At 46.1% G+C, this 17,753-nt stretch overlaps 1 protein-coding gene across 2 annotated transcripts in view; it reads right to left on the bottom strand.

The window, feature by feature from the left end:
• The window catches only part of Dnah8 (dynein axonemal heavy chain 8), a 205,054-nt gene that overhangs the window by 155,253 nt on the left and 32,048 nt on the right, over positions 1-17,753 (bottom strand). For both annotated transcript variants that reach the window (XM_021652387.2, XM_060369207.1), the window contains exons 14-20: positions 16,235-16,422; positions 10,959-11,039; positions 10,227-10,343; positions 8,426-8,545; positions 4,894-5,029; positions 1,583-1,695; positions 320-426 (exon numbers count right to left, since the gene is read on the bottom strand). In XM_021652387.2, the coding sequence (XP_021508062.2) occupies positions 320-426; positions 1,583-1,695; positions 4,894-5,029; positions 8,426-8,545; positions 10,227-10,343; positions 10,959-11,039; positions 16,235-16,422 (862 nt within the window). The remainder of the gene's footprint in view (positions 1-319; positions 427-1,582; positions 1,696-4,893; positions 5,030-8,425; positions 8,546-10,226; positions 10,344-10,958; positions 11,040-16,234; positions 16,423-17,753) is intronic.

The following is a 17,753-nucleotide window of genomic DNA, read 5'->3' as shown; positions in this document are numbered from 1 at the left end:
GAAGGAAGGAAGGAAGGAAGGAAGGAAGGAAGGAAAGAAAAGAAAAGAAAAGAAAAGAAGAGAAGAGAAGAGAAGAGAAGAGAAAAGAAAAGAAAAGAAAAGAAAAGAAAAGAAAAGAAAAGAAAAGAAAAGAAAAGAAAAGAAAAGAAAAGAAAAGAAAAGAAAAGAAAAGAAAAGAAAATGCTACTATAGCTACATAGTTTGGGATACATAAGACCCTGTCTCAGAAAAACAGATAAATAATAAAATAAGAGATGGTGTTGAATTACATGATTACAAGCAGTTTACCCAACATATTTTTAGCACATTTTCAACTTGCCTTCCAACAAATATTCTTCTTTTCATGGTGTCCAAAGACAAACGTGTCGCTTTCTGCAGACTGTCTAGTAATTGATGAGAGAAGAAAGCGTAGACCTCCTTACACTCCTGTGGTAAGAAACCGTGTTACATTTAATACCAGCCATGAACTCCTAACGCCCCCCAGAGCAACGGCCCAGCATCTAAAGTGACATTCAACAGCAAGAAAGGATAAACTGCGCAATTTCAGTGACTACAGAGAAATAAATTCAACCCTACGTTTCTTGCCCTGGGTTTCTTTAGACAAACATGTAACAAATATTTGTTAACAACACATGAAGAGTACTTGCAGAAAAACAGCCTAGCAAGCCACCTGAGAACAAACCAGAGAGCAGAGATTTAAAACAACAACAACTAAAATAAAATAAAATAAAATAAACAAAAACACTTGTGTCTGAATGATCCAGGTTTGCTCAGTACTTGAGAAAGTATACCAAAACCTTGAGTGTGAGGTTTCTCACGGCTTGGTGTGGGGGATGGGCAGAGGGGGATGCACAGGTCTCCTCGAAAGGTAGGTAAGGTGGGTGCAGCCTGTTTCCTCTTCTCACTGTTGTTCTGTTGGTCATAGGAGTCGACCCCAGGTCCCTTCTGCATGCTAGCCCAGTCCCTGAACCCCTGGAGGCCCCAGCTTCTACCCTGACCCACACACAGGACCAGGGTCTGCCCAGCCCCTTTAAGGCTGGGGGAGAGCCAGGTTAAGTGGGAGCAGAGGAGTTACCAGAACTAACACGAGTACTAAAGCTCTCCTGGCTGACGAATTATTCAGCTAAGCCACAGACACAATCAGAACCTGTGAGGGGCCGTCCTGGCAGCAGCAGGAGGGGCAGCTGAGGTGACTCCTCAACCGGACAGACTGATGAGGCCCAGTCTCACACACACACACACACACGCACAAACATGCACACACATGCACACATGCTCACGTGCAGATAAATAAATATGTTTTAAAACACAGGCAATCAGAATATTATATAACCTGCCACGGACAGAATCATACCAAAGGGAGGGCTTGGAGGAAGACTATGAGGATCTTGTCTGATCCTACAGCGTTAAAACAAAAACAAAACAAAACAAAAAAAGACAAAACACGAAAAAAAAACCTGCACATGGTATTTTCTGGGTTCTGTTGTAAGTCAGACACTGGTTACAGACCTGGTCCAGGGCAGCCCCGTCCGCGTTATCCACAATCTTACAGGCCTCATGGGTTTACCCCCGGGATAAATACCTTTTTAAATTCATCTTCTTTGTCGTTGGTGTCAGCCTCCTTCGCCTCACCATCAAACTCAACGCTATCACCCTCTTCTGTCTCACTTCCAAAAACAACATGCTTCCCCTGCTCTGGACACAGAAGACAAAGCCAAATGTAACACTGGAATTTTTGGGGTTACACTCATCCTACATGGTCAAACCTTATCAGGAAGACCTTTTTTTTTTTTGGTCTGTTGTTTTTCATTTTTATTTTATGCGTATTTTATGAGTTTTGCCTGCGGAAATGTACGGGCGTTACATACGATGCCTGTGGAGGCCAGAGGGGGTGCTGAAACCCTGGAACTGGATTAACAGACCATTGCCAGCTGCCATGTGGCTTCTAGGAACTGAATTCACCTAGGTCTTCTGTAAAGGCAGCTGGTGCTCTTAACTGCTGAGCCATCTCTCTCCAGCCCAAGATGCCCTCCTTCCACACCCAGCAGGGTGTCTCTGTGTAGCCCTGGCTATCCTGGAACTCGCTTTGTAGACCAGGATGGGTTCAAACTCACAGAGATCCGCCTGTCTGTGCTTCCTGAGTGCTGGGATTAAAGGCATGAGCCACTACCACCCAGCCCAAGAAGCTCTTTTTAAAAACTAACTTTAAAAAGTTTTCATTAAAAAAAAAAAAAAAAAAGGTTTTGTGTTAGGGTTTCTTCTATATTCCTTCTATTTAAGTATATCAAAAGACATACTATTTAACTAAATACATCCCATCAATATGTTCCATCTCAATATTTACAATTCGGAGGGAGGAAAACAGTGTGGCGCTAAGTCTGCCAGAAAGGCGCTTGCTGTGTGATAGGAAGACCCGGGTTTGGTTTGCAGCATCCACATAAAAAGCAGAGAATGGTGGCACGCTTGTAACCCCAACACTGGAGAGGCAGAAATACATGGATGCCTAGGCCTTGCTGGCCATCCGGCCTAGCCAAAATGATGAATTCTGAGCCACTAAGAGATGCTACAAATATTCAGATAGATAGCTCGATGGATAGATTGATGGATAGATAGATAGATCACATCTGAGTCGCTCATTGACACTTTGAGTATTCTGACCACACTGAGCTGACATTTTTGTGGTCTTGAAACTTTTGACATGAACAAACTAAGTGGAAAACTACGGTGAAAGACGCCATGCTGTGTAGCCACTGCTCTATCCTCAGTACATTGACACTCTTGGCCCCATAATCCTTTGCTACTGGGGCTATCCTGGAGGATCCCGGCCTAGAATCAAGTAGCGAGCGACCATACATGCTTGTGTGTCAAACTGAAAGATGTCTCCAGGCATTGTTCCCTGGTAACCTCACCCCTTACTGGAAATCGCTGTGGTCTCTGGATCCACAGATTGAAAAGACAAACTCACCCAGAGAATCTCCGTCTGTCTGTCCGTCCATCCATCCATCTGTCCATCTGTCCATCCATCCCTCCCTGATCGCTTCCTTCCTTCCTTTTTTCCTTCCTTATATCACTTCAATGGGATCTCTGTTTGAGTGGAATGTTCCCATTTCACAGAATATGAGGAGGGTTGCCAGCTCCCCTCAGGCACCTTGGTACTTAGTTAACATAGCTGACCTCTGACCTCTGCTAGACAGAGCTCTTCAGCATTGCATTGGCAGCACACCCCTAGTCTAGTCAGAGGCCTGAGTCACAAAAACCAGCCTTGTGCTATAATCTGAGCAGGGGAGGCTGGAAAGAGAAGGCCCTGGAAGAGCAACCAGGGCCTGCCCCCGACAGGGACAAAACCTTGAGACTAAAGAATAAAACAACCAGCCACAAACGTCTACCGGTTCTTACATACAGCTCAGAATTTTTTTTTTCTTTAACCAAACAAATCTTCCATTGCAAAGTTACCCAATGGCAGAGAGATCTCAGGAAACCTAAACCGGCATGTTCTTAAACAACAATCTAGAAGCAGAAAGCGAAAAATTCCCCAGCAGGGAATTCAAAGTCACACGACCCTCATAGAAAGGTTCAGATTTGGCAGCTTATGGCTTGGGCTTTATGAACATGTACTTACTGGGCTTATTGGGGGCTCTGGATTTTGTCATCAAATTACGAGATTCTAAAAAACAAACGGAGAACAGGAAACACAAAAGAACTCAAAGTCATTTCAACCTCTTTAAATAGAAGGCAAGATGGGGAAATTTCTCTTATCCCTAGCCTGTCATCTCAGCACACGAGGACAGAGGCAGACGTTTAAGACAGAAAGCTCAGGGCTGAGAGCTGGCTCCGCCCGAAGAGAGTCTGGGTGATTTCTGGCTGTTGGGAACCTAGCTTAAGGCTCAACAAAAGAAGTATGAGTAGATCCAGACCAGAGCAGCCAAGAGTCATCAGGTTATAAAAGAAAAGGGTTTGGATCTTTGATTATCTCCTTTTAAGAAAGCAACCGCAAGCTTTGTTTATATTTAAAAAACAGAAAGGGGGAAAATGTGGATACAAACATGTTTCTGTTTTGTTCACAGGTGTGGGATGTGGGGCTGATTCAGATGGTCCATAGCAGCAGACTGTTTGCCTCATGCGGGCTCTGAGAGGGGCCCTTTACCAGCTGAAGACAGTTTGAATCTGAGGACTCTGGAGACGGAACAAATGCCAGAGCCCAGAGAGTGTGGAGCTGAGAGAAAGAACGAGGCTGCTCCTGCTTCCCTCTTGCTGTTCCTGGTTGCTGTCGTGAGACAAGAAGTTGGAGAGCTCCTGAAATGAGGATTGGACTGGCTCCAAGGAACCTGACGACCCTAACCAGCAGGAAGCAGCTAAGAAAGAACTGTGCCCCCTCTCCCACTAACCCTTTCTCTCTCCTACCTGGTGTTGGGGTGTTGGAACGGATTGGGGTGGAGCAGGGAGAAAGAGATAAGAAACGTAAATAAAAGAGTTTTTAAAACACACACAAAAAAACTAACACCAACACTTGCCCGAATTAAAATTTCCAGAGTTGTGAAAATTACAGACATTGCTGTTAGGTGTTTAAGAAAAAGAGCAAAATGAGTCAAATAACCAAAGTGACGTTAGAACACACACACAAACACAGTGATAACTACGTAACAGGACTGAGAGTGCTCTCTATGGGAAGGCCATCTTGTAACGTTGGCTGATGGCTGTCATCTGAAAACTAGGGTTTCCAGGACCCCATCGTCCCCTAACTGCCACCCAGAACTCACAGGGTCTAAACTGTCGGTGCCACAGTGTGGATTATCCTGGACACCTACCTTCCCCCTGGGCAGCGGAAACCTTTGCTATCTGCCTGATGGAACTATCCGCAGCTCTTGGGAATCAAACATTCCCTAGTGGAATTACCTGGCATCGGTTTGCCTAATTTCCCGGTGTACTTGACCTCGTAGATTTGTTCAAATATTGATATGAGCTCTTTCACAGCCTCTTCCACGTGCCTGCTCTTGTGGTTTAGAATGTCAGCCCATTCTTTTGTGTACGTCTAATTAAACAGATAAGTCGCCATTAATTTCCAGACGCCTTAAAAACACCAAGAAATTACTATGACTTTAATTTCTACCGCTGTGATTAACCCTTCTTGAACGTATCTAGAGGGGCTGGGTGTGCGGCTCGTCCAGGGGGTGGGTGGGGCTCTTGGTCCTAGGTTCTACCCCTAGTACTGCAAGAACAGATGTCTTACTGCTGCGATGAAAACACTGGCCAAACCAACCTGGGTGCAGGCATTTGTCTTACAGCTCCCATCGCAATCCATTACTGAGAGAAGTTGGGACAGGGACCTGAGGCAGGAAACTGAAGCCCACGGAGGAAAGCTGCCTACAATCGTGGTCTGCACGGCTTGCTTACTTGTGCAAGGCAGGACCACCTGCTCAGGTGTGCTCTGACCCACAGCGTGCTGGGTCCTCCCACATCAGTCCTCAACCAAGAAAAATGGCCCCAGAGGCATGCCTGTGGGGCAACCGGATGGAGGCAGCTCCTCAGCAATCCCTTCTTCCCAGACACATCTATGCTTGTGTCAGGTTGGCAGAAACCAGCCTGCACAGTTTACCCCTGATCAACATGAGCACATCGCCGTTAAACCGTAACTCTTCTTGTTTGTCTCCACGATGCCATGTTGTCAGCATATAAAAAAAAAACTCAGTCCAGCTTGTTAAACGTCCCAGGTTTTATTTAAAAACACCAACCATTTACAAGCCGGAATTTGCTTCAGCTGTGGGCTCCTGTGAAACCGAAATCAGCTTACACACTTGTTCATGCCGAGATGCGGGAACCAGGAAACAGTCGCAACTGGACCAAAGCAAAAACCAGACTCCTGCCGTGTAAACAGCTCCATGTCTAGCACCTGCTCTTCCTCCCCCATCCCCTATCCCCCACCCCCCACCGCTGTTCATGAAATCCCACCAGCTCTGGCCTGCAGGGGCAGGCCCATGTTCTAACACTGGTGAAAGACCCAAAGCCTCATCCTCTCGAATTTTAGTCAAGTTTTAGATCTGAAACCCAACACGGCGGCTGAGGCCAGCGTGACTCTCTCTGTTCAAAGCATCTTCTCTGGTCTGCAGCTTCCTCACTGTCTCTGAAGCGCCCCTCCCTATCACGAAGCTTCTTGTCTGGTGTGGCTGCCTGAGCTCCATCCTGATTTCACCACCATGGCTTTTTTTTTTCTCCTTCTCTCTTCCTCTGGGAAGCAGGTGCTTTACAGTATACTTGCTCTGGGCTCACTTTCTTTCTTTTTTTTCTTTCTTTCTTTCTTTCTTTCTTTCTTCCTTCCTTCCTTCCTTCCTTTCTTTCTTTCTTTCCTTTCTTTCTTTTTCTTTCTTTCTCTCTCTTTCTTTCCTTCCTTCCTTCCTTTCTTTCATTGAAAATAGATTCTTCTCTCACACACTATATCCCCAACCCCAGTTCCTCCTCCCTCCACTCCTCCCAGCTCCACCCCCACCTCCCCGCTCCCCCTAGATTCTGCTCCTCCTCCTTTTTTCCCTCTTCAGAAAAAAAGCTGGCCTCCAAGAGACAACGGCCAAATGGGACAGAACAACATTTAGTGAGACAAGACAAAAAGCCCTCATATCAAAGCTGGACAAGGCAACCCAGGAGGAGGAGAAGAGTCCCAAGAGCCAGGCAAAAGAGTCGGAGACACCCCTGCTCCCACTGTTAAGACTCCCACAGAAGCAGCAAGCTAACAGCCATAACAAATACGCAGAGGCCCTGGTGCAAACTCTAATAGCAAAAGAATTGCCCTCCGGCTTCTGGTTGAATCCATTCTCAATTTTATTTTATTTTTTTTATTTACATGACTGAAAATCCCAGGAGGGGATTCCCAATCCCCCCAGTATCATCTTGCAACCAGGGAGGGGACACCCCAAATTTTCCAGTAACACTACCACAGCAACCAAACTGATTCATAATAGAGGACCCGATTTCATTTCTGCATACATGCCCACCAAAATCAGTTCACACCCATGCGATAGTGTTCAGTCTATTACCAAGTGGTGTGAGTTATCCAAAACTTTCCCCCGGCAGCCTAGGTAAATTGCAATAAGCTTATACAAGAGAATAACACGCTGTCATGAGATGGAAAGAGTTCAGGTTAGCCTCGTCTATGTAAGCGTTAAGGCCACCCTTGGCACTATACCATTTCTGTGACGTTTCTGTGGCGAAAGGATCAAGAAACAAGAAGGTGGATATACGGTGAGATAAGTCAGAGGGTAGCTGCCTGGGGGAGGGATAGGAGCACTGAAAAGGGGCACAGGGGGCTCACCTGGGATAAGGAAAGGTCTTCTCTCTTAAGAGGTAGTTATAAGGTGTGGTGTGTGTAAACACTCCGAATACTAGTCCTAAGATCTGCGCGCTAGAGAGTAGAGAGACAGCTCAGTGAGGAAGAGTGCTGACCGCTCTCGCAGAGGACCCAGGTTTATTCCCAGCACCTACAGGTCATAACCATCCTTAACTCCAATCCAGGGGATCCATCACCCTTCTCGGCCTCCTTGGGCACTAGGAATGCATGCGGTGCACAGATGTCAGACCGCGCTGACTTTTCATTTAAAAGAATTGTGCGTTTTGTTTTTTTTTTCAGATACGTGTATATAAATTCAAATCAACACAAAAGGAAGACAACACGGACTAACATGCCAATGGGAGAGGGCGCTAAGGAGGTGAGATTTTCTGCTGTCATGACTGGGTCCCACTGCCGCTGAAGGAAAGTTTCCTGATCGGATATGGTGGCAATGTGGCTGGATACGATGGGCCAGATACAGAAGCAGGTGGGCCACACTGTTAGGCTGAGCTTAAGGGCCTGACCTGAGAAACGGGTACTGAGTATAATAAGAAAGAGGTGATTCAAGAAAAGTCTGACAAAAGCTGGCTTGGCTTTTAGACTTGGTACTTAGGAAATCAAGCATGGCAAGGTGGTAAGCCCCAGGTTTCTTGGTGACTGAACAGGAGAACGTGGGAAATCAAGCCACAAGGAAAATGGCTGCTGGGCATGCTGGCCCAGGCCCTAATCCCAAGCAGTCAAGAGGCAGGTGCACCTCGGTGAGTTCAAAGCCAGCATGGTCTAAACAGGGAGTTTCAGAGCAAGACCCTGTTGAAATGGGAAGAGAGAGAAAGGAAGAAAGGAGGTAGATGGCATCGCCCTGGGGGATACGCTGAGGGAGAGGAGCCCCGAAGACTCCAGAATTAGTTTAAGGGATTAGTAAACCTACGTGGCCCTTGACTTGAGCTGCTAAGGCCACACAAGTCTTTGATGCCTAGGCTAGTTCCCACAAAAGCTGGTTCCAAAAAAGAAACTAGAAAAGAAAAACGGGCCTAGGTGTCCACTTTCAGACTGGGAATTCACACGCCAGGTCCGTGACCCAATGCTTCTGTAGTTATAACGAACCCGTACCTCGTTGAAGGTAAGCATGTCTTCCACTCTGGTAGCGCCACTGTCCGGCAAGGAAATTAGCACCGTCTTGGCTATCTCCTTCAGAACGGTGTCAATATGCATTTCACACAGGTCGTTGACCTACCCGAAAGACAAGCAAACGTAAAAAAGTAAAAAGCAAGAAATCGCTCTTTCCCTTTAACACTAATTTTTTATTTACCCAAAATGCACTGGAGCTATAAATCCATTTACAGAATGGAATCTAGAAAGTAGCATCCTGGACCAAGCATAATTTGGTGAATGGTTCAGGAATCCACGGGCAAAGAAACCATGACCCTGGTCTAAAGCGGCATGGGCCAGAGCGTGACTCGCAGGCATGACTTCCTTTGACCCTCACCTTTCACAGACGATCCTATCGCATCCCAGCTTTACAGCTAAAGACGCCACAGCTCAGAGAAGGAAAGAAAAGTAGGAAGGACACACAGCTCATGAAAAGCAGAAGATCCCAGTCAGGTCTGGCTGACTCCTAAGCCTCTGGGTTTGTCTGGACACCATGACACCATACCGAAGAACCAGCACATCCCATGTAGATGAGAAATCAACATTTTTATGTGTATTTGACCATTCGATTATTGTTTCATTTAGTCAGTATCAGGCACACATTAAGGTTGATGTTGAAGCAGGATTCACTGCCTTTTTTTTCTTCTTCTTCTTCAAGACAGGGTTTTTCCATGTAGACTCGGCTGTCCTGGCCTCAAACTCACGAACTCTCGGAGATTTGCCTGCCTCTGTCTCCCAAGTGCTAGGACTAAAGGCGTGTGCCACCGCACCTGGCCAACTGACATTTTTAGCATTCTACAATCATCCTATTTGTGTGTGCATGCATGTGTGTGTGTGTGTCTATCTGTCTGTCTCTGTGTGTATGTGTATATGTCTGTGTGTGTCTGCAGAGAGGTCAGAGATTAGCATCAGGCTCCTTCCTCAATCATTCTCCACTGATGACTGAACCTGGAGACTGCCAAGTTGGCTAGTCTAGCCTGCCGCTTTGTCCTGGGGACCCTCCATCTCTGCCTCCCAGGTGCTAGAGTTGCAGGTGGGCTGCCACGCTCACTGGGCTTTTTATGTGGGAGGCGGGATCTGAACTCGGGGGCCCTCAGGCTTGCATAGCAAGCCCTTACCCACTGAACCACCTCTCCAGCTTCCAGTCATCCTAGCTTAGACTACAGTGTGGAGGTGAACCACCATCTTAGCCTCTTGGGGGCAAGGTAAATTGGGGAATACATACAGGGCAACCCAGATGAAAAGGACCCAAATCAATACCACATATAACATTTATTTGTTTATTTATTTATTTACTGGGTGTTCTTTTAGTTAAAATATCATAAACCTTGCTAAAAAAAATTTTTAAGAGACAGGGTTTCTCTATGTAGCACTGGCTGTCCTGAACTCACTTTCTAGACCAGGCTGGCCTCGAACTCACAGAGATCTGTCTGCCTCTGCCTCCCTGAGTGGCACTGTGCCCGCTTTGGATTTATTTTATTTTTAATCACATGTGGGTGCTTCAGTGTGGGCATGCACATGCAAATGCAGGTGCTCACAGAGGTCAGAGGTCTCAGTAGAGCTGGGGCCAGACATAGGTCCTGGACACCAAACTCAGGTCCTCTGCTGAGTGGAATGGACTCTTAAGGCGGACCCATCAAGCCACCTGTTGAGACCAAATCACCCCCTTCAACAGGGCCTCCAGGGCCAACAGGGCGTGACGCCACTGCTGCTCGCATCCTCAGTGCTAAAGTGTGTGGCTCTGGAAGATTACTGGCTTTACCTTCTTTAGAAGCTGGTGGAACATATCCAAAACAGACTCGACTTCATGGAAGAAGCTCTCCAGCATTAACGATGACCACGTTAATATTGTGAGTCCCTGCCTCAGCACGGACTCCACCTAGGAAGAGAGAGGAGAAAAAAAGTAACCGTTTGCCGTTGCTCAGAGGAGTCTTTTGAAAATAGTCTTATGTGATGCATCTTCTTAATTAAATCCCCTGCTTCCATTATAGCTAACAGGGATGGCCCCTCTTTTAAATCATCTTTGGCTGTCCTGGAAGCAGCCATAAATTTTCACAAAGTATTCATGACTCACATTTACTGGTTTCCTTTCGTTTTTTCTGGGGAAGGGAGGGGAGGCTGAGACAGGGTTTCTCTGTGCAGCCTTGGCCATCCTGGACTCTCTTTGTAGACCAGGCTGGCCTTGAACTCACAGCGATCTGCCTGCCTCTCTGCCTCTGCTGGGATTAAAGGGGTATGTCACCACGCCCGGCTTGTTACTTTGTTTTTCAAAGGTAACAAAACTGAGACTAGAAATCATTCCATAGGAAGAGAGGGAAGGAGGGAATGAAGAAGGGATAGAAGGGGAGAGAGAGAGAGAGAGAGAGAGAGAGAGAGAGAGAGCTGTAAAGTTGAAAGAGAAATAAATGGTCTGGCGAGGAGAGGTTCTGAGTCCATAATCTATAGAAGAGGGATCTAATTTTTAAATCAATATGAGCCATCAGGCGCCACCAACCTTTTTCATTTTAGGGGTCATCAGATTGACAAACACAGTTGGCACCTCCTGGCATAAATCGTCGTAATACTGCAGAAGACCCTGTGCAGAGTCAAAACGGAAGAGCTTATTGAAATTCATGCTGAAGGAAGGACCACATTGAGGCTGGGGCCAGAAAGGCTTGGCGGCCCCCGTCTTTTCCACACGGGCCTGCCAGGATGGGGACGCTGCCCTTTTTAATCTGTACGGCCTGCCTATATTCTTCTCGTCGGCTGTCGATCACAGGTGCATTCCCTTTGAACTCAAGCGTGCCCACATCACTTCTCAGGGTCTCTCTCATTTTTCAGGTATGTTGCTCTCCTCTCTTTGTTTTTGTGAAATTCTTCAGGTAATTATCATTTCATAGTATCTGTTATCACACATTTTTATCTCCTTTTTTTTTTCCATTCATTTGTATGAGAGAGGGTCTCAAGTAAGCCTGGGCTGGCCTTGAACTCCTAGTCCTCCTGTTCCACCTCCCAGGTGCTGCATTACAGGCGTGCACCCAGCCACTGTTTCTAATCTTCCAACCTCCTGGGGCTGGAGAGGCTCGGTTGTTAAGAATGCTTGCTACTCAAGCTGAGGACCAGAGCGCATGTCCCAGTTCCCAAGCTGGCAGGCTCACAGACAGCTGTAACTTCAGGCCCAAGGGATCCAGCACAATCTTCCAGTCTCATAGGGCATCCGTGTTCACTAACGGCACACACACACACACACACCACACGATCTTAAAAAAGAGACACTCTTCACTGAGGTCATAACTGATTCTTATTTCTTTTCTTTTTTTTTTAAGATTTAATTTTTATTTTATGTGTGTTTTCGCTTGCACTGTGGCTGTAAACCACGTACATGCAGTGCCAAAGGCGGCCAGAAGAGGGCACTAGGTCCCAGAGACTGGACAGAGAAGCCAGATGCTGCAAGTTCCTCATTGCTGAGTCATCACTGTGCCTCCCTCCCCCCTCCCCCCCTTTCTTAACTCTAAGTAAATTTAACTGCTCCACACAACCAAAACGGATGAGCTTTTCTTTCTTCTTTTAGAGAGGACCCATGGTGACCAGTTTGGGCTGGTTGTAACTGTATTACAGGGTGTGGTGGGATGAGGTTGCTTGACTGGTTTTTAAGCAGCTTCAGTTTTACTTTTAATAGTTTCAGAGCTCTTGATTGCATGAGCCCTACACTCAGCAAGAAACTCTTGACTTTCTTGATGCCACGCAGTGCTAATGAAATCGCATGAGATACCTCCTCTCAGACTCCTGGTCTCATGGTGCAAAAACCAAGTGTGCTCTGGTCTCAATGATACCAGATGCCAACCTACCTCTGGGGAAGAGGGGAGGGTTCTTTAACTTTACATCTGGTCTCGCTGAGAGCAGAAACTATCACGTTCTTTGAAGAAAACAGACAGAAATCCCTGGCATTAGATTAGGCAAAGATTTCTCACACCAGACAATGAAAGTACAAAACGTAAAACAAAGGTAAAATGCTTGTATTTCAAGGTACCTCACTGGTCAGCCATGGGACGCATGCCTCTATTAACTGCACTTGAGAGGAAGACGAAGGCAGTTATCTGGGAGTTCAAGGCCAGCCTGGCCTACAGAAAGAATTCCATGTAAACCAAAATTGTGAAAACACAACCCACAGAATTGGGGGGGGGGGGGTCAATCTAGTATCTAGTAACAAACTATATCTATAAATCTAATATCTGGTAACAAACTCTATCTACAAAGACCTATTACAAAGTTTAAACAAAGGGTCTGAACAGGCAACAACACTTTTTGACAAAACTGAACCTCCAAAAGCCTACAAATAAGCCAATAAACTCATGAAAAGACACCCAGCGTCACTAGTCGGCAGGGAAATGTGACTCTGAACCACATGGCAATCCTGAACCAGAAGGCTGCCCATGCAAAGGACAGGCAATCCTGAACCAGAAGGCTGCCCATGCAAAGGACAGGCATTACCAAGTAATGGCGGGGATGTAGCAAGTCCAGACTTGCCCTCACTCACCGGGCAGGAATCAAAGTGATGGTGTCACTTCTGTCGCTTCTGAAAGCTTGGAACATTGCGTGTGGGATTAGCAAACTAAGGAAGCCCGAGAGGGAGAAGACACTCCTTCATCAAAGACGCGTGTGGAAACATTCACAGCCACATTTACTCACAACAGCCACAAAACAGAAACAGACCAAATACACATCTGTTGAGTAGAAAATTTTCCCCAATATTAAAGCTTCTCACCGGGGAGGGAGGCGTGTTAAGACACGGTGATCGTCCAGAGCACACCTCTGCACTTAGGAAGCAGAGGCGGGCGGATCTCTGAGTTTGAGGAGGGCAGCCTAGTTTACACAGTGAGTTCCAGGACAGCCAGTGCTATGCAGAGAAACCCTGTCTCAAAGGGGGGGGGGAGGGGGAAAGACAATATGATTAGGAAGGAGGTGAAACATTCCATCCTAAAGGGGAAAGCTTGTTAAGCACAGGAAGCAAACAACTCAAAGGCTTCAGGAAGTTCCTGAAGTTGGCCAGATTCACTAAGTCCCTCCCTCTCCAAGCATATATAAATTATTAGGACTGCAGAGAGGCATTCTAGGACAGGACAAGCCTCCTAGAAAAAGACAGAGACAAGCCGAATTGCCTAGAAGCCTCTCAGACCAACCAAACCATCTGGAAGAAGAAGAGAGAGGTTAACTGAGCTGCCTGAAAGAAAGAAATCCAAACCAGACAAGCTACCTGGCAAAGGCTGAGAACAACAGCACTACTCAGAAAAGACTCTCTCCAGCCTGTGGATCTGCCTGCGGAGTGTGCAGCCCACACGAACCAGGTTCCCAGCATCCATCATCTGTCACCCACGATGGGATGGGCTTTGCTGACTTAGCTCTCTTCGGTCAACCCATTCTTTTAAGTAACCCCTTACACAGATTCCTGAAAATATCCCCCAATAAAACTTACTGGTCCACCACGTTAGAGTTTGGTGACGTCCTTCTTTAAGCCTGGGGTTGGTGAGTAGGCAGCGCCACCCAACACAAAGTGACAGGCAGAGGGGTAGAGCTGTACGATGGAGCGAAAACGAAGCCCCGACCCATGACACGGTGAGAACCGGCTCTGTTTAATGACGGAGGCTCCATACAAATGGCCACATGTTCTAAACGTCTATAGACACAATGAAACAGCAGCTTCCAGCTGCCAAGAGCAGGAGGGAGACTTGAGGGGAGATGGGGATTGAATGCTATTAGGCATACGGGCGACAACGATATTCTAGAACTGCTTGTGATCGCAGCTGTGTAACTTTGTGGAGATACTCAAACCATTTGACTGTATATGTTTAATGAATTAACTGTATGGTTATATGGATCACACTTCAACGATGCCGTTACCTGAAAACAAAACTGTTAGGCCACGCCCGGCAACACAGGCCCTAAGCTCATCACTTGAGAAACAGAAGCACCGAGTGTGAAGTTCTTCTCCACTACGCAGCAAGTCTGAGGCCAGCCGAGGTAAAAAACAGAAAATAAAAACCACCCTCAAAACAAAACAACAACAAAGGTAAAAAAAAAAAAATGTTTAGGGAAACCTTCACCGTGGATGTTTATCTTTTTAAAGACTCATGATTCCGTGCATGTCTCTGTGTCTTCCTATCTTTACGTGGTAGGTCTGCAAGAACTGAGGTTGCAGACGACAGGAAGCCATCTTGTGGGTTCTGGTGCTGAGCCAGTCCTCTGCAAGAACAGCCACTGCTCTTAGACTCTCTAGCCCTCTTTTAAGATAGACCGTTTTTACTAATTCCCTGAGACTTTCATAGATGTGTACCCTGTATTTTGATCAGATTCATTCCCTGGCACTCGCCCCCGCTGGCGGTTCCTCTTTAAGCTACGTATCGTAGCCAACTTTTAATTTGTTATAACATCTATTAGAATAAGGGTTTGAAAGAGTCTCTGCGACTCTTTCTATTTGCTCCCAAAAGGACAAACCAACCGGCTTGTCCTTATGCCTGGACGTGGACTATAATTAAACCAAGAGATTTCAATGGAATGACATATTGAAAACAGCAGATCCCCCGCTCTTGTCTTCCCAGAAAGACCCAGGAAGAGTCTTGTATTGACTTATTATGTTATTGACGAAAAGAAGTTAATCCTCTTTGTGCCCAAGCAAACAGAATCCTTTTTCTCATTGAATCATCAGCAGTTCCATTAGTTTCTATGTATTCTTCTTATAATCCATATTTAATCAGTTCTTTATTCTTGGATTTACATTCCGGTCTTTTACTATGACTAATGCTGCTGGAAAGAGTTATCTTTACATTTACATATCTTCCTGTCTCCCTAAAACATACGCTCACTGAGTTCCTAAGAGAAAGCAAAGAACACTGGTCCACTCAGCTTACTGTTTAAACTGGCTTTTAAAAGAAACCCAGTGTTGCCAACTCTTGTTTCATGTCTTTCAAACCATGTACTAAAATTTCAACATGCTTTTTATTTACTTCTTTAGTGTTAGTTACGTGTACGCACGAGTCTGCCTATGTGCCTGTGCACACGAGTGCAAGTGCCTTCAGACACCAGCAGAGGGCAGCTAATGACCTGGAGCTGGAGTTGCAGGCATTTTTGAGCCACCCACTGTGATCCTCTGTAAGAGGAGAATACACTTGTAACAGCTGAGCCATTTCTCCAGCCTCCTGAATTTGCTTAATTGATCCTTCTGAATGTCAGGGGTTTTTTGGGTGGGGATTGTTTTTGTCTTTGTTTTGTTTTTTAATAGCATTTTACTATTTGCCCTGGCAATCCTGGGACTCATTCTATAGACCAGGCTGGTCTCAAACTCAGAGATTCTCCTGCTGCCTCTGTCTCTCAGATGCTGGGTTGAAAGGGGTGTGCCACCACCCCTGATCATATATATATATATTTTTTTCTTTTTTTAATTTGTGTTACAATAGAACTTAAATTAGAGTTCTTCATTTTACCCTAAACTGTTAGAGAATCCTTTCCATTTGTGTGATTTTATAGTCATCCTTTCCCTCATAATTGATATTTTATTAGTACCCAGTATCAAATATATTAAAGTTAATGTTCTTACTCCATAAAATTATAATTAAAGCATTGTTAAACCCGATGTTTCATCGCTTAGGACCCAGAAGTCCAAGTGAGCTCTGGAACTCTTTTCTTTCCACCTCCCATCTTTATGTTGTTTCCAAGTTGGTATTTTAATCCTACGAAGAATGGGGGCTGTAGAGATGGTTCGCGGCTAAGAAAAAAAGGAAATCACCAGAAGCTTACCTGCAGATACAGCTTGTCTGCCTTCAATTTGTTTTCCAGTTTCAGCAGCTTCTTTGCTTGTTCCGGGACGTCCAGCTTCATCTTAATCATGCACTTCGTTTCCCGCACGACTTCCAGTATTTTAGGGTCAAAATTGACCAGCAGCTTCCCCGTTTCCGGATGTCGCACAAACAGCGTGGCTTGCAAGGCTGCAGACAAACCGGGGCTGCCGTTGGGTTACTCTGCGCTCTCCTTCTGCTCTCCCCACTGTACTAAGCTTGCTACTTAAAGGCAGAGCAATCGTCCTGGATTCCTCGGGGCTAAGGCTCCATCTCGCACCCATTATCAGCCATCGAGACTCCACCCCGGAGAGAGAAAAGCTGCTGGACACAGCCAGGCTTTGCGCACTAACTGACTGCCATACTTCCGAGAGGGGGTCACAGAGGCCCAGCTGTAGCCTATTCTTATGGATTGCAACTTGACCCTTAGTCTACTTTCCTTTCTGTTGCTGTGATAAAAAACAAAACAAACAAACAAAAAAACACTGACCAACGATGGCTTTGAGGAAGGTAGGATTTATCCGCCTTTCAGCCCCCATCACAGTCCATCACTGAGGAAACCAAGGCAAGGACCTAACGGCAGGCCCGCCTGCCACTCCACACGGTGCTAGCTCCCACACGAGAACTCACTTCCTGGCCGAAAACTACGGAAGGCACCATCTAGAGCTGAAGACCGCCTGCCTAGGACGACAGCGCCCACAGAGGATTAAGCCCTCCTAAAACAATTAGCCATTGAGGAAACTGCCCCACAGTCCCGTGGCCAGTCTGCTCTAGCCAAACCCTCAACTGAGGCTCTCCCCTCAGATGCCTCTAGGCTGCGTCTGAAGGCTAGCCCAGACTGCCCCTGAAAGGGGATCAGAATGGCAAAGATGGCACACTGCCTCGACTTCAAACGCTTTTGTTTTTGAGGCATAATTTCATGCAGCCCCAAAGTGGCCTCGAATCCATGATCTAGCACAGGATGACTCCAAACCTCTAACTTCCTCCTGCCTCAGCCTCCCTAATGCCGAGATTGCCGGCGTGTGCCGCCACCTCCAGCGAGAAATACTTATTGAATAACATTGAGTCCTGGCCTCTTAGAATGAAGAGGTGTTTGTCCGTCTTTTCACACTATCTATCACGTGAACATCGTTCATACAAATAAGCATTTTAAGATAGGCCTTTGGACCTAAGCGAGCCTGGACACTTGAGTTTGATTCCTGAGTTACACGAGGCAAACGTAATCGGAAAGTTGTCCCCTGACTGCCGAGTGCATGCTGTATCACGTGTGAAATGCAGAAACTAATACATATAAATAATTAATTAAAGGTTTTCAAATGTAAATAGGTGCTTTTATTGTGATTTGAAATGCACAGCCTCAAAGGATTCTTTCTTGATGGGGCCTTAGATTGCTTATTTGTTTTTATTTTATGTATACGGGTACTTTGCACACATGTAAGTCTGTGCAACCTCTGTGTGCAGTGCCCACAGAAGCCAGAAGA

Source organism: Meriones unguiculatus, chromosome 16 (genome assembly GCF_030254825.1).
Source record: "Meriones unguiculatus strain TT.TT164.6M chromosome 16, Bangor_MerUng_6.1, whole genome shotgun sequence".
NCBI classification, from domain to species: Eukaryota; Metazoa; Chordata; class Mammalia; order Rodentia; family Muridae; genus Meriones; species Meriones unguiculatus.
The sequence above is the reverse complement of the archived record's forward strand: the minus strand, read 5'-3'. Positions and strand labels throughout refer to the sequence as shown.